This window comes from Mauremys mutica, chromosome 24 (genome assembly GCF_020497125.1).
Source record: "Mauremys mutica isolate MM-2020 ecotype Southern chromosome 24, ASM2049712v1, whole genome shotgun sequence".
Taxonomy (NCBI): Eukaryota; Metazoa; Chordata; order Testudines; family Geoemydidae; genus Mauremys; species Mauremys mutica.
In genome coordinates this window covers 14,637,355-14,662,088 of record NC_059095.1, presented here as the reverse complement: position 1 = coordinate 14,662,088, position 24,734 = coordinate 14,637,355, and the positions used below count along the sequence as shown (strand labels likewise).

The 24,734-nt window shown below is 56.6% G+C and overlaps 1 protein-coding gene across 2 annotated transcripts in view; it reads left to right on the top strand.

The window, feature by feature from the left end:
* The window catches only part of FBN3 (fibrillin 3), a 320,779-nt gene that overhangs the window by 257,302 nt on the left and 38,743 nt on the right, over positions 1-24,734 (top strand). For both annotated transcript variants that reach the window (XM_044998744.1, XM_044998743.1), the window contains 8 exons: positions 2,482-2,643; positions 14,577-14,645; positions 14,963-15,088; positions 16,682-16,807; positions 17,171-17,320; positions 17,939-18,010; positions 21,177-21,302; positions 22,922-23,047. In XM_044998744.1, the coding sequence (XP_044854679.1) occupies positions 2,482-2,643; positions 14,577-14,645; positions 14,963-15,088; positions 16,682-16,807; positions 17,171-17,320; positions 17,939-18,010; positions 21,177-21,302; positions 22,922-23,047 (957 nt within the window). The remainder of the gene's footprint in view (positions 1-2,481; positions 2,644-14,576; positions 14,646-14,962; positions 15,089-16,681; positions 16,808-17,170; positions 17,321-17,938; positions 18,011-21,176; positions 21,303-22,921; positions 23,048-24,734) is intronic.

Here is a 24,734-nt window from a genome sequence, read left to right as displayed (position 1 = left end):
CCCGCAGACCCCGACCCTGACCCCCACCCTGCGCTGTGACCCCCGGCCCCTGACGCCGACCCCCACCCTGCGCTGTGACCCACGGACCCTGACCCGACCCCCACCCTGCGCTGTGACCCACGGACCCCGACCCCCACCCTGCGATGTGCCCAGCAGACCCGGACCCCCACCCTGCGCTGTGCCCCTAGGCCCCTGACCCCGACCCCACCCTGCGCCGTGACCCCCGACCCCGGACCCGACCCCACCCGTGGGCCGTGACCCCCGACCCCGACCCCCACCCTGCGCTGTGGCCCTCGGCCCCTGCCCCCGACCCCCACCCTGCGCCGTGTCCCCCGACCCCTGTCCCCGACCCCCACTCTGCGCTGTGACCCACAGACCCTGACCCCGACCCCTCCCCTGCGCTGGGACCCCCGGCCCCCGACCCCCACCCTGCGCTGTGACCCCCGGCCCCTGACCCCGACCCCACCCTGCGCTGTGCCCCACGGACCCTGACCCCAACCCCACCCTGCGCTGTGCCCCGCAGACCCCGACCCCCACCCTGCGCTGTGACCCACGGACCCCAACCCCCACCCTGCGCTGTGTCCCGCAGACCCCGACCCCGACCCCCACCCTGCGCTGTGCCCCACGGACCCTGACCCCGACCCCCACTCTGCGCTGTGACCCACGGCCCCTGACCCCCACCCTGCGCTGTGACCCACGGCCCCTGACCCCGACCCCCACCCTGCGCTGTGACCGACGGACCCTGACCCCGACCCCACCCTGCGCTGTGCCCCACGGACCCTGACCCCAACCCCACCCTGCGCTGTGCCCCGCAGACCCCGACCCCGACCCCCACCCTGCGCTGTGACCCACGGACCCCGACCCCCACCCTGCGCTGTGTCCCGCAGACCCCGACCCCGACCCCCACCCTGCGCTGTGCCCCACGGACCCCGACCCCTACCCCTACCCTGCGCTGTGACCCCCGGCCCCTGACCCCGACCCCCACCCTGCGCTGTGACCCACGGACCCTGACCCGACCCCCACCCTGCGCTGTGACACGGACCCCGACCCCCACCCTGCGCTGTGCCCCACAGCCCCCGACCCCCACCCTGCGCTGTGACCCACGGCCCCTGACCCCGACCCCGACCCTGCGCTGTGCCCCGCGGCCCCTGACCCCGACCCCCACCCTGCGCTGTGCCCCGCGGACCCCGACCCCCACCCTGTGCTGTGACCCACGGCCCCTGACCCCGACCCCACCCTGCGCTGTGACCCACGGACCCTGCTCAGCTGCCCTGACCCCACCTTGCGCTGTTCCTGCCTCCGGGCATGTGCACAGCTGCCTCCCTGAAGGTGCTCAGGTGCTACCTGCCATTGACGTCCCGGTGCAATCCACAGAGCAGGAGGATAAGGCTCCTGCGCCCATCGCACCCCTGGGGTCCCTCCGTCGGGTGCACTTGAGGCCACCTGACTCCACAGGAACCAACTGGGGAGGAGCGGGGGGGAGGGGCATGAATCTCCCTTACAGCCTTGAGCCCAGTCTTTACAGCGCTCACCCAGGGTGGGGCAGACCTGGGTTTAATTCCCCCTCTGCCTCCTGGGGAGAAGGGATTGGGATGGGGTCTCCCACCCCTCAGGCGGGGGCCTTAAATGCAGCATCATAGAGTCTTTCTTTGGCCCAGTTCATGTTAATTAGTTGATTATTTAATTAAAGTGGAACAATTGCGGGAGACTCGCGGGCCGTACCGCAGCTCAGTGGTCAGCGCACGGGGAGGTTGGGGAGCCTCTGGGCGGGCACCTCGCTCTGTCTGGCTAGAACCGACAGGTCTGGCCACGCTGCAGCTGGGAGGGGCTCCCCAGCGCGGGATGAGTGGCCTGAGCTAGCCCACTGAAAACGGCAGTGTGGCCATTGTGGCACAGGCGATGGTTTGGGCTGGCCGCCTGAGAGTGGGCCCAGGGGTCAGGCTGGCCTGGACTCAGGAGACAGCTGGAGCCACCCCCGGGCTGCCGCGTTCACACGGCTGCTTGCAGTGTACTAGCTCGAGCCAAGCCAGCGCAAATCTCTCGGCCACGCCAGGAATCAGCCCTCCCGGCTGCAGTCCCCTCAGGCGCTATGTCACTGGCCTCCTGCCTGCGGCTTGCTGCAGCCGGGACCTACCGAACTCCATGGGAGGAGCAGGGCTTAGCACGCCCCGGCATCAGGATCTCCCTCTGGCTACTTAGCAGGCTCCCTAGCAGGCTGGCTTTTGTGGATCCAGGGGGCTGCTCTCCATATGCATTGTCCAGAGACCTGGGTGCCTAACTGAGCATTGTGGGGTACGGGTGTTCCTGTGATTTGCTAGGCGCTATGTCCCTTTATGGGGCTGGGCCAGAGTGACCATTGCAAGAGGCTTCCTCCGTTGCTGCCAGGATCTGCTGCACCCCTCCCTCTCTGCCAGCTTGGGCGGCGTGGGGGGCTTTGCTCACCCGAGGCTCACTGTCTCCTTTCTGCCCTGCCCTGTGCAGACACCCGTGTCGGGAACTGTTTCCTGGACACTCAGGACCGCGGGGACGGCGGGATCTCGTGCAGCGCTGAAATCGGGGTGGGCGTCACTCGGGCCTCCTGCTGCTGCTCGCTGGGCCGTGCCTGGGGGAACCCCTGTGAGCTCTGCCCTCCAGCCAACACAAGTGAGTAGGGGAAGTGCTCTGGGGTGAATCTCACATGCAGTGGGGTTAGCGCTCGGCTCTGCTCCAAAGGGCTGGAGCAGGTTGGATCTTAGGGAAGCGGGGGCGGGGGCATGGGCTGCATTGCTGCATGCTGTGGGGTCAGGTGGACAGGCGGGGCCTGGGTGCATCGCTCTGTATCAGGGAGGATGGGATGAGCTGCGGGCTGGGTGTGAGTGGGACAGAGACTTTTAGACCAGGCAGGACCATCATGATCGTCTAGTCTGACCTCCGGCACTTTGCAGACCGCAGAACCTCACCCACCCACTCCTGTAATAGGCCCAGAACCTCTGGCTGAGTCACTGACGTCCTTAAATCTTGATTTAAAGACTTCCAGTTACAGACTCCACCATTTACTCTAGTTTAAACCTCCAAGTGACCTGGGCTGGAAAACCACCAGGGTCTCTGCCAATCAGACCTGGGGGAATAGTCTCTCCTGACCCCAAAGATGGTGATCAGTTGAACCAGGAGCAAGACCCATGAGCCAGACACCTGGAAAGGAATCTCTGTAGTAACTCAGAGCCCGTTCCCTCCAGCGTCCCATCACCAGCCATTGGGGATATTTGCCAGTAGCAGTTGCAGATGGGCCACATGCTGTTATAGGCAGGCTCCTCACACCATCTCCTCCATAAACGTATCCTGCTCAGTCTTGAGCCCGGGTTGGCTGTTCGGGACGCTTATTCCCCTGGGAAGGCTGTTCCTCCTGCGCTGGTTAGAAACCGTCATCGAACTTCGAGCCCAAACGTGCTGATGATCAGTTTATAGACATTTCTTCTTGTGCCAACACTGGTCCTTAACTTAAAGAACTCCGCCACCTCTCTGGTGTGTATCTCTCCGGTATCATATCTCCCCTCAGCCTTCGTCCACTCTGGCTAAACAAGACAAGCTCCAGTGCACAGCTGGTGGAGAGACTTTAATTTTGGCAGTACCTGTCTGGGCGGCCCGAGTGCCCTATTCTATCTCCCATACATCATCAAGCATAGAAGGGCGATCTGCCCCCGACTCACCTCAGGTTCTTCCTACAGCCTTTAACAGTCGGGGGAGCTCCCTGGCCTTGCTCCTCCAAGTCTTTACTCACACTGCAAACAGCGCCCGGCGCCGCGTAGAAACAGTGTCACTGAACACCCGGCCCCGCGTAGAGCCGGTGTCACTGAGCACCCAGCCCCGTGTAGAGCCGGTGTCACTGAGCACCCGGCCCCGTGTAGAGCCGGTGTCACTGAGCACCCGGCCCCGTGTAGAGCCGGTGTCACTGAGCACCCGGCCCCGTGTAGAGCCGGTGTCACTGAGCGCCCGGCCCCGTGTAGAGCCGGTGTCGCTGAGCACCCGGCCGCGTGTAGAGCCGGTGTCGCTGAGCGCCCGGTGCCGCGTAGAGCCGGTGTCGCTGAGCGCCCGACGCCGCGTAGAGCCGGTGTCGCTGAGCGCCCAGCCCCGTGTAGAGCCGATGTCGCTGAGCGCCCGGTGCCGCGTAGAGCCGGTGTCGCTGAGTGCCCGGCGCCGCGTAGCGCCGGTGTCACTGAGCGCCTGGCCCCCTGTAGAGCCAGTGTCACTGAGCGCCCGGCCCCACGTAGAAACCGTGTCACTGAGCGCCCAGCCCCGTGTAGCGCTGGTGTCACTGAGCGCCCAGCCCCGTGTAGCGCCGGTGTCGCTGAGCGCCCGGCCCCGTGTAGCGCCGGTGTCGCTGAGCACCCGGCGCCGCGTAGAAACAGTGTCGCTGAGCACACGGCCCCGTGTAGAGCCAGTGTCACTGAGCGCCCAGCCCCGTGTAGCGCCGGTGTCGCTGAGCGCCCAGCCCCGTGTAGCGCCGGTGTCGCTGAGCGCCCGGCCCCGTGTAGAGCCGGTGTCGCTGAGCACCCATCCCCGTGTATCATAGAATCATAGAATCATAGAATTCAAGATCAGAAGGGACCATTATGATCATCTAGTCTGACCTCCTGCAAGATGCAGGCCACATAAGCCGATCCACCCACTCCTTAAGCAAGCAACCCCTGCCCCATGCTTCGGAGGAAGGCGAAAAACCTCCAGGGCCACTGCCAATCTACCCTGGAGGAAAATTCCTTCCCGACCCCAAATATGGCGGTCAGCTGAACCCCAAGCATGCGGGCAAGACTCTCCAGCCATACCCTCTGGAAAAAGGCTAACATCCTATCATTGACCCATTGTACTAATTACCAGTGTGGCACTTAATTGACCTATTGACTAAGCCCGTTATCCTATCATACCATCTCCTCCATAAACTTATCTAGCTTAATCTTAAAGTCATGGAGGTCCTTCGCCCCCACTGTTTCCTTCGGTAGGCTGTTCCAGAATTGCACTCCTCTGATGGTTAGAAACCTTCGTCTAATTTCAAGCCTAAATTTCCTGACTGACAATTTATATCCGTTTGTCCTCGTGTCCACATTAGCACTGAGCTGAAATAATTCCTCTCCTTCCCTGGTATTTAACCCTCTGATATATTTAAAGAGTGCAATCATATCTCCTCTTATCCTTCTTTTGGTTAAGGAAAACAAACCGAGCTCCTCAAGTCTCCTTTCATACGACAGGCTTTCCATTCCTCGGATCATTCTAGTGGCCCTTCTTTGTACCCGTTCCAGTTTGAATTCATCCTTCTTAAACATGGGAGACCAAAACTGCACACAATACTCCAAATGAGGTCTTACCAACGCCTTATATAACGGGACTAGCACTTCCTTATCCCTACTAGAAATACCTCGCCTAATGCATCCCAAGACCGCATTAGCTTTTTTAACGGCCACATCACATTGCCTACTCATAGTCATCCTACGATCAACCAGGACTCCTAGGTCCTTCTCCTCCTCCATTACTTCCAACTGGTGCGTCCCCAGCTTATAACTAAAGTTCTTGTTAGTCATCCCTAAATGCATAACCTTACAATTCTCACTATTGAATTTCATCCTGTTACTAATACTCCAGTTTACAAGGTCATCCAAATCTCCTTGGAGGATATCCCGATCCTTTTCCGAATTTGCAATACCTCCCATCTTGGTGTCATCCGCAAACTTTATCAGCCCACTCCTACTGTTGGTTCCCAGGTCAGCGATAAATAGATTGAATAAAATCAGACCCAAAACCGAACCTTGAGGAACTCCACTGGTAACCCCCCTCCAACCCGACAGTTCCCCCTTCAATATGACCCTCTGCAGTCTCCCCTTTAACCAGCTCCTTATCCACCTCTGGATTTTCATTTCGATCCCCATCTTTTCCAATTTAACCAGCAATTCCTCATGCGGTACCGTATCAAACGCCTTACTGAAATCAAGATATATTAGATCCACCGCATTTCCCTTGTCTAAAAAATCTGTTACTTTCTCAAAGAAGGAGATCAGGTTGGTTTGGCACGATCTACCTTTCGTAAAACCATGCTGTAATTTGTCCCAGTTGCCATCGGTCTCAAGGTCCGTAACCACTCTCTCCTTTAAAATTTTTTCCATGACTTTGCATACTACAGATGTTAAACTAACAGGCCTGTAGTTACCCGGGTCACTTTTTTTCCCCTTCTTGAATATAGGAACTATATTAGCTAATCTCCAGTCAAACGGTACAACCCCCGAGTTTAGAGATTTATTAAAAATCATCGCTAACGGGCTTGCAATTTCACTCGCCAATTCCCTTAATATTCTAGGATGAAGATTATCCGGGCCCCCCGATTTACTTCCGTTTAGCTGTTCAAGTTTGGCTTCTACCTCAGATACCGTAATGTCTACCCCCATATCTTCATTCCCATCAGTCCCTCTACCACTATTCCTTAGCCCTTCATTAGCCTCATTAAAGACCGAGGCAAAATATTCGTTCAGATATTGTGCCATGCCAAGATTATCCCTAATCTCCACTCCGTTTAAAGTTTTAAGCGGTCCCACTTCTTCCTTCTTGGTTTTCTTCAACAAGGTCCTCGTTACTCACCAAAATCAGATCTAAAATGGCATCCCCCCTCGTCGGTTCAGCAACTACTTGATGAAGGAATTCATCAGCTATCACGTCTAGGAAAAGCTGAGCCCTATTATTATTACTAGCATTTGTTTCCCAATCTATATCCGGGAAGTTAAAGTCCCCCATGATCAAACAGTTCCTATTAGTATTTACCTCCTTAAAAACATTAAAGAGCTCCCTATCCATATCCAGGCTAGATCTCAGCGGTCTATAGCACATCCCAATCACTATCCCAGGGGACGCTCTAGTAGTTTTCTTCCGCAGTGTGACCATTGCCCAAACAGACTCCGTATTATCCATTGCATTGCTAGTTATTTTGTTACATTTCACCTCATTATTGATATACAATGCTACTCCCCCACCTTTACCTTTGCATCGGTCTTTCCTAAACAGCACATACCCTTCCATACTTGTACTCCAGTCATGGCTACCGTTCCACCATGTTTCGGTTATTCCTACGATATCCGGTTTCAATTCCCGGACCAGGAGCTCCAGTTCCTCCATTTTGTTACCTAAGCTTCTCGCATTGGTGAACAAACATCCTAATTTTTGCTGTTTGGCTCCTCTCACCCTTTTCACCCAACTTGGTAGGGACACAGTACTACCAGTATGACCTGTCGATCTAGTATCCGTCCCCCCCTCTTCCTTACACCTAACTGTCCCCCTCTGGCTATATCTGTTGTTATCCTGTTGTTCTCACTCCCAATGTATAAATTTGGCGTGGAGAGCACCTGGACCTCTCCCAACCGTCACCCCCCAGTGTGTAGCGCCGGTGTCACTGAGTGCCCGGCCCCGTGTAGAGTCAGTGTCACTGAGCACCCGGCCCCGTGTAGCGCCGGTGTTGCTGAGCGCCCGGCCTCGTGTAGAGCTGGTGTCGCTGAGCACCCGGCCTCATGTAGAGCCGGTGTTGCTGAGCACCCGGCGCCGCGTAGAAACAGTGTCGCTGAGCACACAGCCCCGTGTAGAGCCTGTGTCGCTGAGCACACAGCCCCGTGTAGAGCCGGTGTCGCTGAGCACACAGCCCCATGTAGAGTCAGTGTCACTGAGCGCCCGGCCCCGCGTAGAGCCGGTGTTGCTGTGCGCCCGGCCCCGTGTAGAGCCGGTGTCGCTGAGCGCCCGGCCCCGTGTAGAGCCGGTGTCGCTGAGCGCCCGGCCCCGTGTAGCGCCGGTGTCGCTGAGCGCCCGGCCCCGTGTAGCGCCGGTGTCACTGAGCGCCCGGCCCCGTGTAGCGCTGGTGTTGCTGAGCACCCGGCGCCGCGTAGAAACAATGTCGCTGAGCACACGGCCCCGTGTAGAGCCAGTGTCACTGAGCGCCCAGCCCCGTGTAGAGCCAGTGTCACTGAGCGCCCAGCCCCATGTAGCGCTGGTGTCGCTGAGCGCCCGGCCCCGTGTAGAGCCGGTGTCGCTGAGCACCCGGCGCCGCGTAGAAACAGTGTCGCTGAGCACCCGGCCCCGTGTAGAGCCAGTGTCACTGAGCGCCCAGCCCCGTGTAGCGCCGGTGTCGCTGAGCGCCCGGACTCGTGTAGCGCCGGTGTCGCTGAGCGCCCGGACTCGTGTAGAGCCGGTGTCGCTGAGCACACGTCCCTGCGTAGACCCAGTGTCGCTGAGCGCCCGGCCCCGTGTAGAGCCGGTGTCGCTGAGCATCCGGCACCGCGTAGAGCTAGTGACGCTGACTGCCCAGCCCCGTGTAGAGCCGGTGTCGCTGAGCGCCCGGCGCCGCGTAGAGCCGTTGTCACTGAGCGCCCGGCCCCGCGTAGAGCCGGTGTCGCTGACCGCCCAGCCCCGTGTAGAGCCGGTGTCGCTGAGCATCCGGCGCCACATAGAGCCGGTGTCGCTGAGCGCCCGGCCCCGTGTAGAGCCGTTGTCACTGAGCGCCCAGCCCCGTGTAGCGCCGGTGTCGCTGAGCGCCCGGCCCCGTGTAGCGCCGGTATCGCTGACCGCCCAGCCCCGTGTAGAGCCAGTGTCGCTGAGCATCCGGCGCCACATAGAGCCGGTGTCGCTGAGCGCCCGGCGCCGCGTAGAGCCGTTGTCACTGAGCGCCCGGCCCCGCGTAGAGCCGGTGTCGCTGAGCGCCCGGCCCCGCGTAGAGCCGGTGTCGCTGAGCATCCGGCGCCACATAGAGCCGGTGTCGCTGAGCGCCCGGCGCCGCGTAGAGCCGGTGTCGCTGAGCACACGGCGCCGCGTAGAGCCGGTGTCGCTGAGCACACGGCCCTGCGTAGAGCGGGGACACTGAACACCCGGCGCCGCGTAGAGCCAGTATCGCTGAGCACACGGCACCGCGTAGAGCTAGTGTCGCTGACTGCCCAGCCCCGCGTAGAGCCGGTGTCGCTGAGCACCCAGCGCCTCATACAGCCAGTGTCCCTGAGCACCCGGCCCCATGTAGAGCCGGTGTCACTGAGCACATGGCGCCGCGTAGCGCCATTGTCACTGAGCACACGGCGCTGCGTAGCGCCGTTGTCACTGAGCACACGGCGCCGCGTAGAGCCGGGTTGCTGAGCACCCGGCGCTGCGTAGAGCCGATGTCGCTGAGCGCCCGGTGCCACATAGAGCCAGTGTCACTGAGCGCACGGCGCCACATAGAGCCGGTGTTGCTGAGCACCCGGCGCCGCGTAGAGCCGGTGTCGCTGAGCGCCCGGCGCCGCATAGAGCTGGTGTTGCTGAGCACCCAGCGCCGTGTAGAGCCGGTGTCGCTGAGCGCCTGGTACCGCGTAGAGCCGGTGTTGCTGAGCGCCCAGTGCCGCGTAGAGCCGGTGTCGCTGAGTTCACAGCCCTTCAGTCCCTCAGCTGCCCCTGTGTTTCGATGGAGCGTATGGTGGTGGTAGCAGCTTTCCTCTGGAGCTTAGGGATCCAGGTACTCCCTTACCTGGCCACCTGGCTGATCAGAGGTCTCACGGGTGTCCAGCATTCGCGTAATCCAGCCTCCTTTAATGTGCTCAGCCTCCTGATCAATGTAGCCAAGCCAGGCCTGTCTCCAGTAGAGACAACAGAATTTATTGGAGCAGTGCTGGATTAGACAAAGGGCCTCGCTGCCACATACAATGCAAAGCTTCGCTCCGGACTTACAGGCTTATCCTCTCTCATCGGCAGAGAAGTCCTGCTCCAGAGAGGTGCCAGGGACACTGCTGAATAGGAGAAAACCATCAGCGAGGAAACTTCCCTTGCGAAGTGGAAGAGGTTTTCTGCCTGGTCGTGGTGGAAAAGGGTCTCCCATATTCTAGCTTCTATTCCGCATGTGCTGGACTCTTTTGTGTCTGAAACAGCAAGGATTGGCGATTGGATGGATCAGAGTTCATCTTGCAGCTGTATCATCCTCTGCAGATAACTGCTTCCTTTTCCCCAATCCGACAGCCCTAGGAGTTTGAAAAGGATTGGACAGACCGTTTCCACATGTACAGAATCCAACTCCGTCATGGAGCAAAGTTTACAGATCGCCCTGTGAGCCTCTAGCAACCTGCTCTCTGTTGCACCTTTCAACAAAGGTAGTGTTTTCAGTAGCTATTACATCAGCCAGAAGAGATGGGGAGTTGAGAGCGTATCAGCTCCTCCATCACCACGGACCGTTTTTATGTAGATAAAGTCTACCTTCATCCTATCCAAGTATCCCTACAGAACTGATCTCCACTTTTCATACCAACTAGGCGGTTTGCTTACTGATCTTCCCAAACTTCATGGTAGTAAAGGAGAGAAGACACTGCACGTTAGAAGGGTGTTAGCATTTATCTGGAATGGACTACAACTTTCAGGTCTTCAACTCAATAGTTTATTGCATTTGCAGAGAGACTGAAGGGCAGTCCAGTTTCCGCACAGAGGATTTCATCATGGTATCCAATTGTGTTCGCTGGTGTTAGCAGCTGGCTAACATGAAGCCACCAGATAGTGTATTAGGTCATTTGAGTAGATCCTAAGTGGCCTCTGCGGCATTTCTGGCTCAAATTAGACATTTGCAAAGCAGCAACCTGGTCATCAGTCACACGTTTGCCTCTCACTACGCAATCTCTCAACAATCTGGAAATGATGGATAAGTGGTCCCCCAGTCCCAGTTCAAATAGACTCTGAATCCACCTCTAGAGGGGACTGCTTGTGAGTCACCTGCCGTGGAATAGGCATGGGCAATCACTCGAAGAATAAAAAACAGTCATTAACCTTGCCATAACTGTTGTTCTTTGAGATGTGTTGCACATGTCCATTCCACGACCCATCCTCCCTCCCATCGCCATTGGAGTCGCTTCATAGAAAAGAGCTGAGGGGGATCGGAGCAGTTCAGCCCTTTATGCCTGTGCAACATGCACGAGACAGCCGAGGGCGTTCAGGCCACCCTGACGAGTACCACTAAGGGTAACACTTTTCTGACACCTGTGCACTGGAGAGCCCAAACACCTACCAGGGAATCAAGTGGTGCAACACATCTTGAAGAAAAACACTTACCGAAAGGTTAGTAACTGTTTTTTCTCATCCGAAGAAGTGGGTATTCACCCACGAAAGCTCATGCTGCAAAACGTCTGTTAGTCTATAAGGTGCCACAGGATTCTTTGCTGCTTTTACAGATCCAGACTAACACGGCTACCCCTCTGATACTTGTTTTTTCTCAATTCCTCTCATTATCTGAATAGCCCTTCTCCGCACCTGTTCCAGTTTGAATCCATCTCTCAAACATGGGAGACCAAAATTGCACACGCTATTCTGGGTGAGATCTTACCAGTGCCTTGTGCCTCACCTTATGCATCCTAGGATTTCATTAGCCTTTTTCACGGCCGCATCACAATGGCAGCTCATCGTCATCCTGTGATCAGCCAGATCTTTCTCCTCCTCTGTCACTTCCAACTGGTACGTCCCCAGCTTATACCAGAATTCTTGTTGTTAGTCTATATGTGCATGGCCTTGCACTTAGCACTATTACATTTCATCCCATTTCTATTACTCCAGTTTTCAAGGTCATCCAGATATTCTTGTATGATATGATATTCCGGTCCTCCTCCGTATTGGCAATACCCCCCAACTTTGTGTCATCCGCAAATTTTCTTAGCACATTCCCACTTTTTGTGCCAAGGTCATTAATGAAAATGTTAAATAAGATTGGCCCAAGGCCTGAGGAATTCCAATAGTAACCTCCCTCCAGGCTGACAGTTCACTTTTCAGTACAACCCATTGTAGTCTCCCCTTTAACCAGTTCCTTACCCACCTTTTGGTTCTTTTATTAATCCCCATCTTCTCCTGTTTAATAATTTCTCATGTGGAACTGTACCAAGTACTTTACAGAAATCCAGGTCAGTTAGACCTACTGAATTTTCTTTGTCTGGAAAATCAGTTATCTCCTCAAAAGAAAGAGATCTTTAGTAAAACTATGTCATGTTTTATCCCAATTACCATTTACCTCTATATCCTTATCTACTTTCTCTTTCAAAATTTGTTCCAAGACCTTGCGTATAATTGAGGTCAAATTAACTGACCTGTAGTTTTCCAGATCACTTCTACGTACTATATTTGCAACTCTCTAGTCATAGTGTATGACTGCTAAATGTACAGATTAATTAAAAATCCTTGCTATTGGGCTTGCAATTTCATGTTCCAGTTCCTTTAATATTCCTGGATGGAGATTATCTAGGCCCCCCAGCTTGGTCCCATTAAGCCGTTTGAGTTTGGCTTTCACCTTGGAGGTGGTAACTTCTGCTTCTATATCCTTGTTCTCATTAGCCATCGTGCCATTACCCCCAAGGTCCTCATTAGTCTTATTAAAACCCGAGTGTGATGGGCCTGGTGCCCCAGCGCCCCCTTGTGGCAGGGGCGGGCTGGGGGCCTAGCGCTGCACCACTCGCTTGTCCTTTGGTCTGCCCCTGGTAGCCGGCGTATTACGGCCTAGCGGCCGGAGTCCATAAACCCCCCCTTCGGGGTGGGGTAGCGCGGCCTAGCGGCCGGAGTCCACAAGCGCCCTCTTCGGGCTGGGTAGCGCGGCCTAGCGGCCGGAGTCCGCAAGCGCCCTCTTCGGGGCGGGTTAGCGCGGCCTAGCGGCCGGAGTCCATACACGCCCTCTCGGGGCGGGGTAGCGCGGCCTAGCGGCCGGAGTCCATAAATACCCCCTATGGGGTGGGGTAGCGCGGCCTAGCGGCCGGAGTTCATAAATACCCCCTATGGGGTGGGGTAGCGCGGCCTAGCGGCCGGAGTCCATAAACACCCCTTCGGGGTGGGGTAGCGCGGCCTAACGGCCGGAGTCCACAAGCGCCCCCTTCGGGGCGGGGTAGCGCGGCCTAGCGGCCGGAGTCCACAAGCGCCCACTTCGGGGCAGGGTAGCGCGGCCTAGCGGCCGGAGTCCACAAGCGCCCACTTCGGGGCAGGGTAGCGCGGCCTAGCGGCCGGAGTCCATAAACCCCCCCTTCGGGGTGGGGTAGCGCGGCCTAGCAGCCTGAGTCCATAAACACCCCCTGCGGGGTGGGGTAGCACGAGGTGGGGTAGGGGGACTCGGGCCCTCCCTCTCCACCGAGCCCCGACCCAGGGCCCTGTTTGTGGCAAGTTCTCCTTGCCGCCCGCTCGGCGGGGATCCGTCCGCAACACGCCGAGCGGTACTGCAGCTTTAAGGCTGTCAGTCACTACAATGCCCCTGGGTCACTTCCTACCCTGTCTAGCCGGACGCTTGCGTTGTGGGAGCGGCTCCCCCGTAGGTCTGTCACTGCCGGCGTCCCTCCCCGGGGGCTCCGGGTCGGCCCCTGCTCGGCTGGCGCCCCGGTCTGAGCTCCTGGGCTCTCCCTCTGCAGGAGCTGACGGTCTGTGTCCTTCTCCCCCGGTGGCCAGCCCAGACTGAGCAGACCTGCAGGCTTTTGTACTGGTCTGCCAGTTGGAGCATGCCCAGCAGAACTTCCTGGGCGTGGCCTCCTCTGCTAGTAAAGAAGGGTTAACCCCTGCTGTACCAGTGTGGGGCTGTCCTGCCCCGTCACACCGAGGCCAAGTATTTGTTTAGGTGTTGGGCCATGTCTAGATTATCTTTAATCTCCACCCCATCCTCAGGGTTTAGCAGTCCCACTTCTTCTTTCCTTGTTTATTTATTTATTTATGTGGCTATAGAACCTTTTACTATTGGTTTGAATTCCCTTTGCAAGGTCCAACTCTGCTTGGCTCTTGGCAGTTATCACGTTTTCCCTACACTTTCTGACCTCCATGAGGTAGCTTTTCTTGCTGATCCATCTCATCTTCCATTCCTTGTAGGCTTTCTGCTTTCTCTTAATCACCTGCTTGTTCATGCAGTTTACTCTACCACCCTTCCCTACAAATGTTCCCTCTTGCTTGGGTGCAGGCTCCAGATAATTTCTGCAATTTCGACTTAAAGTAATTCCAAGACTCCTCCACATTTAGATACTTGAGTTCTTCTGTCCCTAACTAATTCCCTTCGTTTTTTAAGTTTGCCCTTTTGAAATCAAGGCCCCTAGTTGCAGATCTATTTTTGTTTAGTCTTCCGTGTAGTTTAAATTAAATTAACTCATGATCACTCAAACTAAAATTGTCCTCTACAACCAGTTCTTCTACCTCACAACTTACCAATGCTAAACGTAACACAGTATGGCCTCTTGTTTTTTGGTGACTATTTGGTGAAGAAATCTGTCAGCTATCACATCCAGGAATATCTGGGCCCTACCCTTACTAGTAGCATTTCTCCGGTAATCACTATCTGGGAAATTAAGATCTCCCACTATATTTCTTCTTGTTATCCATTCTCCTACCATTGGTTGTTCCTTTCTCCTGGGAGCATCGCTGTGGATCAGGGTGTGATGAGCTGGGCCGGGGGCTGGGCAGGCATGGGACAGGCCAGACTGGGGTGCAAGAGGCTGGGTTGGGCTGCTCCGGCCTGGACCTGGGGCAGTTTGGCCCTCACGGCCTGTCTCTTTCCCTGCGTTCTGGCTGGTTTCTCCACGGGGAGCCACTCAGCACAATTCAGTGCCACCCAGTAACTGACTCTCTTCCTGCAGCTGAGTACAAGACCTTGTGCCCCGGAGGAGAAGGCTTCAGGCCCAACCCCATCACAGTCATCCTGGAGGGTAAGCAGAACTGGCCCCCACATGCCCCCCCCCATTCCAGGGAACACACATCCTCAGGCTTCACGGCCCAGGGGCTCCAGCCCAGCCGGAGGTGCTCTTAGCCCTCCCGTCCTCTGCCCACAGGCTGAGGCCAGCTGACAGGTTCTGGCCCTTCCGCACAATGTGATGAGTCTGTGCCGCTCAGCCTGAGCCTTTCAGCCGCCAGTTCCGCTGCACCCAGGTGCTGATCCACGCCCAGAGGCAGTGGGTGTGTGCCTCGGGGGCTGCCAGGGCTTGGTCGGGGGGTCGAGTGCTTCCCTGCCACTCTCCATTCACAGATATCGACGAGTGCCAGGAGCTGCCAGGCCTCTGCCAGGGGGGCAACTGTGTGAACACTTTTGGCAGCTTCCAGTGCGAGTGCCCCCTGGGCTACTACCTCAACGAGGACACACGCATCTGTGAAGGTACCGCGCTGGCACATGTGCAGGAGAGTGTGTGTGTGTGTGTGTGTGTGTGTGTGTGTGTACACGTGTGTGGGAGAGTGTGTGTGTGTGTGCATGTGTGTGTGTACATGTGTGTGCAGAGAGTGTATCTCTGTGTGTGCACATGTGCATGCAGAGTGTGTGTGTGTACACGTGTGTGGGAGAGTGTGTGTGTGTCTGTGTACACGTGTGCAGAGAGTGTGTCTGTGTGTGTGCACATGTGCATGCAGAGAGAGAGAGTGTGTGTGTACACGTGTGCGGGAGAGGGTCTGTGTATGTGCATATGTGTGTGCGGAGTGTATGTGTGTGTGTGTGCACACATGCATGCAGAGAGTGTGTGTGTGTGTGTACATGCATGCAGGAGAGTGTGTGTGTTTGTACCTGTGTGCAGGAGAGTGTGTCTGTGGGCGGGTACATGTTTGTGCGGGAAAGTGTCTGTGTGTATACACGTGTGCAGGAGAGTGTGTATGTGTGTGCATACACATGTGTGCGGGAAAATGTGTCTGTGTACATCTGTGTGTGAGAGAGTGTCTGTGTGTGTACATGTGTGTGTGAGAGAGTGCGTGTCCATGTGTGTGTACACATGGGGGGGATGCATGCATGCATGGGGAGTGTACGTCTGTGTGTGCATGCGTGGGGAGTGTCTGGATGCACATATGTGGGTGCATGCGCATGCATAGAAGTGTGCATTTCTGAGTGTGTGCACATGTGCGTGTATGTGTACACATGCATGTGGGATGGTGCGTGTATGTGTGGAGGTGTGTACACATGGGGGTGTGCATGTCTATATGTGTACACGTGCGTGTGTGTGGCTGGGGGGTGCGTGTCTCTGTGTGTGTACGGGGGATGTGTGTGTGCGCGTAGGGCTGTATGTCCGTGTGTGTGCATGTGTGATGCCCTGATGTGGTGTGTGGCTCGTAGCGACTCACAAGACTCCGCCGTGCGACCTGCCCTTTGCTCTGATCCTTTTGTTCCTTCCCCAGAGGCCCCGGGCCCAGCCCCATGCTTGCTGGGGAGGATCCCTCCCTCCATTGCCAGCACAGCCCCAGCTCTCGGCAGAGCGGGGCTGATGTCTGTGCGGGATCCCTGCCTGCGGGGTGGCCTTGGCAATGCCCCTTCCCCTGTCCCCTGTGCCAGACCTACCCCCCTGCCCTGGGGCAGGCCTGCCCCCCCACCCTGGGCCATGCCTGCCCCCCCGCCCTGGGCCAGTTCTGCCCCCGCCTTGTGCCAGATCTACCTCCCTGCCCTGTGCCAGTCCTGCCCCCATGCCCTGTGCCAGTCCTGCACCCCCTCCCTGTGTCAGAACTACCCCCCCGTGTCAGTCCTGCCCCCCTGTCCTGTGCCAGATCTGCTCCTCTCCCCTGTGCCAGGCCTGCCCCCATCCCCTGTGCCAGGCCTGTCCCCCTGTCCCCTGTGCCAGGCCTGCCCCCCATCCCCTGTGCCAGGCCTGTCCCCCGTCTCCTGTCCCAGGCCTGCCCCCCATCCCCTGTGCCAGGCCTGCCCCCCATCCCCTGTGCCAGGCCTGCCCCCCCCACCCTGTGCGTGCAGGTGTAATCTTGTCGTTACTTTTGGCAGATATTGACGAGTGCTCTGCCCACATCGGGATCTGTGGCCCTGGGACTTGCTACAACACCCTGGGCAATTACACCTGCGTGTGCCCCCCTGAGTACATGCAGGTCAACGGAGGAAACAACTGCATGGGTACGGTGCCATCTCCAGCCAGCAGGGCGGGGGCTGGGAGGGAGCAGGCTGGGAACGCCCAGGGCCCTGCTGGCTTTACTCATTCCCTACAGACAGCAGGGAGAGTGGTGCTCGTGAGGCTGGCAGAGGCAAGCTGGGCTCTGCTCCCGCCGGAACCCGGGCCAGCCGCCATGTCTCTGGGATTCAGGACAGGGACGATCGTTGGGCAGCAAGGCCCGTGGTGTCAGGAGCTAGCAGGGCTGGGGTCAGGGGACAGCTGTCCTCGGCACTGGCCCCGCCCTGCGCCCCTCCGGTGGGTGTGGTGCCCGAGGCGCGGCCGGCAGCCCCCAGAGCAGCATGATCTGAACTGTGTCCCCTTCGCAGACATGAGGAAGAGCGTGTGCTACCGCAACTACAACGACACCTGTGAGAACGAGCTCGCCTTCAACATGACCAAGAAGATGTGCTGCTGCTCCTACAACATCGGCAAGGCCTGGAACAAGCCCTGCGAGCCCTGCCCCACCCCCGCCAGCCGTGAGTCCCCTGCACCCGGAGAAGGGTCTGGCTGGGGGAGCTCCCCCCGTCCCTGGGCGCTCTGCATCTGGCTACCCCCTAGTGTCACGGGGCACAGGATTGGCCTGGTCCCAGCTGACAGCTGTGCGGAGAACAGCCCTGGCCTAGGGAGTGAGTGACAGCATCGCCTCCCCCAGGCTATGCAGGGCCGCGTGCTCCCTGCAGGGGCTGGGCGACGGCAGAGATCCCATGATGGACAATACCAAGAGCCTCTGTGGAGCAGACCGTGCAACCATCCCAGGCCATGCTGTGTGTGCAGCCTGGGGCGGGGTGTGTGTGGCCCTGGAGTCCCAGCACACGGTGGGGGGCGGGGAAGGGAGGTGTCTCTCTGTGGTTCTAAGCTGGGCAGTGGGAGGGGGTGCTGTATGAGGAGCGGGGTGGGACGGTGTGTGCGGGGGTGGGGGTTGTGAAGGGTCCCAGCCCTGCAATGGCACACAGGTAACCTCCTGGCATGGAGATAGGTGTTTCCTGCTGTCTCTCTGGTCATCCCTGGTTGTAGGGTTTCACCCCATGGGTGTTCTGTGCCCCAGGGCCACTCGTACTCGTACATCCTGTGTAACCCTGTCCTTTCCCTTCCAGCCGAGTACCAGATCCTTTGTGGGAACCAGGCCCCTGGCTTTATCATCGACATTCACACGGGGAAGCCAATCGGTGAGTACCGCTGGGGCCCTCGCAGAGCTGCTGCCTTTGCCCACACACACTGCCAGCCCCAGTCCTGCCCCTGCCCCTTCCCCTGCCCCGCAGCTCGGGTCTCCTGCGCATTGCCTGCTTTCCCCTCCTCTGTGTGCGTGAGGCTGGGGGCAAGGAGAAGCAGGAGGGGAGTGAGAAGGCCCAAACAGGGCCTAGGCCTTGCAGCGCGGAGACCGAGGGCAGCACCATGTGGCTGCATGTGCACGTGGACGCTGCTTACAGAGATCCCCGGGGTTTTGTGTGTGCCCCGTGCTGGCTCGGCTTGGCTCAGCTTGAGTCTATTCTTAGCCCTCCCTCATCACCAGAGTATCTAAGCACCATCCACGACATCATTAAGTGATGAGACTCCCGTGTCCTGTGTGGTTCCTTCTCGCTCTCTTCCTCTCCCCAGGGGAGAATCGTGAGTGCAGTGCAGTCTCTGTTTTGGTAGGGTTTTTTTATCACGTACCCAGCTGCTCTGCGTTCTCTCAGAGGCCAGTTGGAAGATACACCTGGCACTTGTTGCAGAAGGCGGAGAGGTGTGGGCTGGTCCTTGGTTCCTGGGGGAGTTCCACACTCTGGTACACACACCCAGCATGGCCCGGGATGTCTGCATGGTTCTGTCTCCCAAAGATGAGCTTTACCCCACTGGGCCAGAGGAGTGGGGCGCTCGCCCACAGCCCTCATCTCGGAGCATTCTGAGAGCTTTGAGTTTTGCTGAATGCCTGACAGGGTCAGCTGGAGCCTGACACTTGAGCTGGGGTCTTTCCTTCACATGTGTGTCACCCCCAGTAGCAAAGAAGTTGCAAGCCAAGTTCTGCTCCCAGAGAGAGCCCAGCCACTCTGGTGTTGGGAGGCTGGAGAGGGGTCAGAGAAGAGCCATGAGAATGATCAAAGGACTGGAAAACCTGCCTTCTAGTGAGAGACTTAAGGAGCTCCATCTATTTAGCTTAGCAAAGAGAAGGCAAGGGGTGAGCTGATTACACTCTGTAAGTATCTACATGGGAAACAAATATTTGACAATGAGCTCTTCAGTCTGGCAGGGAAAGCTCTAACGTGAGCCAAGGGCTGGAAGTTGAAGCTAGACAAATTCAGACTCGAAAGAAGGTGTTTTCAACAGTGAGAGCAATTAACCCTTGGAACAGTTTACCAGGGGTTGTGCTAAGTTCTCCATCGCTGGCAATTTCTACACTCAGGGCTGGTCCACACTAAGAAGGGGGGTCGAACTAGGGTACGCAAATTCACGTAGCTGAATTCAAAGTACTCTAGTTCGACCTACTCACCCGTCCAGACACGGTGGGGTCGAACTCCACGGCTCCCCCGTCGACTCCACCACCGCCGTTTGCAGTGGTGGAGTACCGGAGTCGACTGCGGCGCTTCCGGAGTTCGAACTATCGCATCTAGATCAGACGCGATAGTTCGAACTCCGTGAAGTCGAACTCACCGCGTCGACGGGGAAGGTAAGTGTAAACCTACCCTAAGAGGGGTTGGTTTTCTCAAAGATCTTCTGTAGGAGTTCACATGGATTCATCCCATCCTCGACGCTGTGATGTTATGCTCAGATGCACCCTGGAATAGCAGTCCAGAACCACACAGGGAGGTTGTCAATCAAAACATGTAATAACCGTGAACCCGTTGGGTCAGCAATAGTCCAAACTAAACGCGGTAACAGTCGAAACAGCAGATATGTAGCAGCAGAGTGTGTGTATGTGTGTGGGTATGTGCACACACCCACACACATACACACACATGCACACACACTCACCCATATGTGTGCACACACACAGCCAAAACAGGAACAGGAACCCTGAGTTCAGGGCGCAGGAACCAGGAGACAGAACAGTAATGGAGCAGGTAGGCAGCACCATACACCAGTCGCCACAACCATGTTATAGAGGAGGTCACAAAGGTCCCTTCTGCCTTGGATCCCCAGGTCTGAGTGACGATGCACAGAAAGGGAAGGCCCTGGTGTGACGGGACGATCCCAGCTGCGGCTGCCAGGCTGGCAGTTCCACAGTCCCCACCAGTTCACGGCACGCTGAGTCCGCAGGACCCAGACTCAGTGAGACAATAAAGATAGAGCCCCAAGTGTGACAGTTGCAGTCGGCACAGACCAGAACCTAAGGCTCCCACAGGCAGGACCAGGGCCTGGCCAGGCCAGGACTGCATGAGAGCGCAGTGTTCCTGCAGCCGCTGGCACAGCTAAACTCCTAGCACTCGCTCCCGCCCTGCCGGTGGCACCGACCATCCTTTGCAGAGGGTGTGGAGCACTGCAGAAGAGAGGCTGAGAGATGAGGTCTGGATACCAGGGGAGAAAAAGCAAGATGCTCCTCTGGATGTGCTGTCAAGGTCTAGGACCTTGCGACCTATCCTGGTGCTGCTCTGTAGCATTTGAAGGATGGAGTCCCTAGCCCTGGCGGTTCAGGCGAGAGCAGATGTTATCCCTGTCAGGTCTCCCCCCAGGCCTTGGTGCCAAGCTCTTCTGGCTCTGGGACAGGACTGAATGGAGCAAGGGGAAGACCCATTTATTTTCCAGTCTCCAAGAAGCCCAGAGTGTAGAAGCAGAGACCAAGTTGCCTAAGTTGTGTGGGCAGCTGTGCCCAGCGGCTGGGCAGAGGGCTCCTGGTCTGGGACTTGATGAGCCAGCGGTGGAATCACTGGTCTTTTCAGCATGACCAAGTGGCATTTCCTGGGTTGTCAGTTCAGCTTCCCCTTCCAGCTGCTCTCCCGGGCTGGGGCCGGCCCCAGGGTCACTAGCCCGGGAGAGGCAAAGTCATGGACTCGTTTGGGATTCTTTACAAACTTGCCCAGCCAGTGCAGGTTCCTTCAGTGACCCCTGTTTCGCCTCGGGCCAGAGCAGAGCAGCCCAGGCCCTGCTCTGGCCCTGCCTCTGCCAAGGGAGGAAAGGGAGAGAAAGTCTTTGGCGCCTACAGCCACTTCCTGCAAGGCCCCAGAGTCATTCCCCTGGGATCCTCCCTCGTTGTAAATATTCATAGCTGGACCTGGGGCCCCCAGTGCTACGGCAAGGAGAGGGGGACAGACGTCATGATCCTGCCTCTCTCCTGCCCCATCCCCAAGCCAGCGCTCGCGCTCCCTCTCCTGGTCCTCCGCCCCTCCGGTCGCTGACAGGATTTTGCTCTCTGTGCAGATATTGACGAGTGCAGTGAGATCCCTGCTATCTGCACCAATGGCGTCTGCATCAACCAGATCGGCTCCTTCCGGTGCGAGTGCCCCATCGGCTTCAGCTACAACAACATTCTGCTCATCTGCGAAGGTAACAGGCTGGGGCTGCAGGGCTGGCTGCCCCCAGGGCTCATAGTCATGCTGGCAGAGCAGACGGCACCTCACTATGGCACTAATGAAGAGCAAGAGACCAGCTCTGCACCCGGGCTCTGACACAGGTTTGAGCCCAGAGCCCCTCTTCTGTCCACACACAAATCAATCTGACGCTGGTCAGCAAGGACTCAGGTCCCAGGACCCTGCTCAGAGCCCGAGTCTGCTGTGATTCGAGTCAAAGCCTGTCACTCTGCAGTGTGGACACAGGTCAAGCCACAGACCTGAGTCAGGAGGTCTGTGTAGTGCAGTATGGGCACATTAGCACGGCTGTGAGACCTGCATCCAGCGCTGTAAGCCTGTTTGCAATGCAGTGAGGACGCTCAGGCATGGGCTTGGAAAGCCCACGTCCCAGAGCCCTGGGCTGAGAGTGCAGTGTAGACAGTGCCTTGTGGGTGATCATCAGGGAAGGCCAAACTCTCCAAACAGAGCTATTTCCACCCAAAACATGGTCTTTTAAAAGTGTTTTAAAAGTTGTTGTTTTACCCAGGCCATGTCCACACTGCAGGACTGTAAGGGGCACAGCTAGGGTGCCGGAGCTGTGCCAACGTAACCCCGTAGTGTAGACGCAGCCTCCGGGGGATTTCTGCCACTGTGGAAATGCTACCTTCCCGAGTGACAGTAGCTGGGCGATGGAAGCATTCTTCCATCCGCATTGCCGCGGCCACCCCTGAGCACCGGACTACGTCAACAGAGTTTGTTCTTGACAGCTTTCATTTTTCACTTCCCATTTTTGAGATACCACATTTATGAAAATGATGTTTTGAAATAGCTTTTGGTTTAAATCCCACCCAAAACACATTTCTTATTTCAAACCCCAGAAACTATCCAAATAAACGGTAAATGGCACATTTTGATTCAAACATTTTTGAGAAAATTAAATCAAAATAATTTTGACATTAAAAAAAATCTCTGTGTCTGCACGGTCAGAGTCAGAGGTTGGCCGTTCTGGTTTTCCCACAGCGACGTGGTGATGCCAGGGTCTGGCACGCCCTGCATGGTCAGAGTCAGTGGTTAGCCGTTCTGGTTTTCCCACAGCGATGTGGTGACGCCAGGGTCTGGCACGCCCTGCACGGTCAGAGTCAGAGGTTGGCCATTCTGGTTTTCCCACAGCGACGTGGTGACGCCAGGGTCTGGCACGCCCTGCACGGTCAGAGTCAGAGGTTGGCCGTTCTGGTTTTCCCACAGCGACGTGGTGACGCCAGGGTCTGGCACGCCCTGCACAGTCAGAGTCAGAGGTTGGCCGTTCTGGTTTTCCCACAGCGACGTGGTGACGCCAGGGTCTGGCACGCCCTGCATGGTCAGAGTCAGAGGTTGACCGTTCTGGTTTTCCCACAGCGATGTGGTGACGCCAGAGTCTGGCATGCCCTGCATGGTCAGAGTCAGTGGTTAGCCGTTCTGGTTTTCCCACAGCAATGTGGTGACGCCAGGGTCTGGCATGCCCTGCACGGTCAGAGTCAGAGGTTTGGCTGCTCCAGTTCTCCCACAATGCCATAGTGACTGACACAGGGTCTCGCACACCCTGGGCCATCAGTGTCAGTGGTTTCTTTCTCTGTGCAGACATTGATGAGTGCAGCAGTGGGGAGAACCTTTGCCAGCGCAATGCTGATTGCATCAACATCCCGGGCAGTTACAGGTGCGAATGCTCAACCGGATACAAGCTGTCACCTAGCGGAGCCTGTGTGGGTAAGATGGGTGCTGTTGACTACCTATAGCAGAGGCAATGCTCAAGTGGGCCACAGAGTCCCCATCAGGAAGCAGCGTGGACTGCTAATGATGTGCACTAGCACACTTCACCTCGTCTCTTTGTCTAGGAAGGGCTTCCATTGCCGAGGCTTGTGCCGTGGGATGGCAGGAATGGGACTGGGAGGCTGTCATTGTTCTCATCGCAGTCATGGTTTTGGAAGGAGTCTCGGGTTCTTTTACAAGTCTCGTGACTGTGACCTGCTGCTCCACACTCAGAGGATCCACGGGGGCTTCACAACTCAGAGAGACACAGAGGTCTGGGGTCAGCGCAGAAATGCTACATCAGTTCAGTAGCTAATGGGCACTGTGTGTGCCTGGGATAATCCCAGAGAGAACGAAATACTCCCATCCCCTCTAGGTTAGGGGTGGGTGCAAGGGGGAGGCAAGTATGGGGGCAGCTTACACTGCCATTGCCTGCACCTTTGCTTGCACCTGGGCTGTGGAGAAGCAGACAAGCTCACTTCCTAGGTCTGGATTATTATAGTAGCACCATGAAGATTGTGGTTGAGACTGGCTTGCTGTTTGACAGCTGATTTTTTCTAAATGCTCTAAAATCCACATGCTGAGTCAGATTGTCTTGAAAATTGCTGAATCTCCTGGGGGTCTGGGATAAGGTTACTGGTCCAGACTTGAGGTTGTTTGATCAAGGGGTTCCCGAGTTACAGCCCCCCTAAAAATCACATGCCTTAATTTTTTTTTGCACAAACCTGAGGCTCACACTCTGGCTCTGGTCCTCCCCAAGCAGATCTCATCTGCTCGGGCTTGATTTCAGCCAGTGTCTGGCACCCACTGGGCCTTTGAGGAAGCAATATTTTAAAAGTAATTCTGACTAAAAGTTGGCTCTCTAGTCCAGCTCAAGCCAAGCTGATAAGACAGGCAAAGTCATTTGTGCAGATGCATTAGGACTGGGGCTTTGTTGCAAGCCAATGTTTGCAGGCAGCCGGGTGATTCAGGGTGACATACTGTGGCATTTAACCTGAGCAGCACCCAAGTACTGTGAATTCAAGTCCTGCTCTTCACAGCTTTCTAAGAAATGTGTGTGTCGCATGTTCTGCCTGTATTCTGCAGGGGCTCCTGCTGGAAGGTTTGCCTTGAGAGAAAAACTTCTGGTTTAACAGCCCACATGGCAAAATGCTCTAAATCCACATGCAGACTCAGATTGTACTTCAAAAGTATCATCAAGAAAAAGAATATTAATTGAATACATGAAAGATGAAAGTCTCTAGGAAGCAGTAGCATTAGGGTAAAGAGATCATGCTGCATGCTCCTCCCCCACCCCGTTCCTAAGCAATGGGACTGATTGTGATCAAAGAAGAGCAAGTAGCTGAGATTCTCATCAATATCAGCATGATCCAAGGGCTTGCTGAGCATCAGGATGTGCACCCGTGACAGAGAGCCCTATTCTAAAGACAGTCGATGCCAACTAATGTGGCACCAGGATACTGTCCTTGGTCAAAAGAATAACTCATATTGATCATAACAATAAACACAGAGAACAAGTTTCAGTGTTCTACAATCATTCATCCAGTCCACAGCAACCAAGGCATCCCACCTGTCATTTTCACCCTTCAACAGGCTGTACTTCCTTGGCAAGGGGTCCAAAGGAAATGCCAGACAATAGGAAACA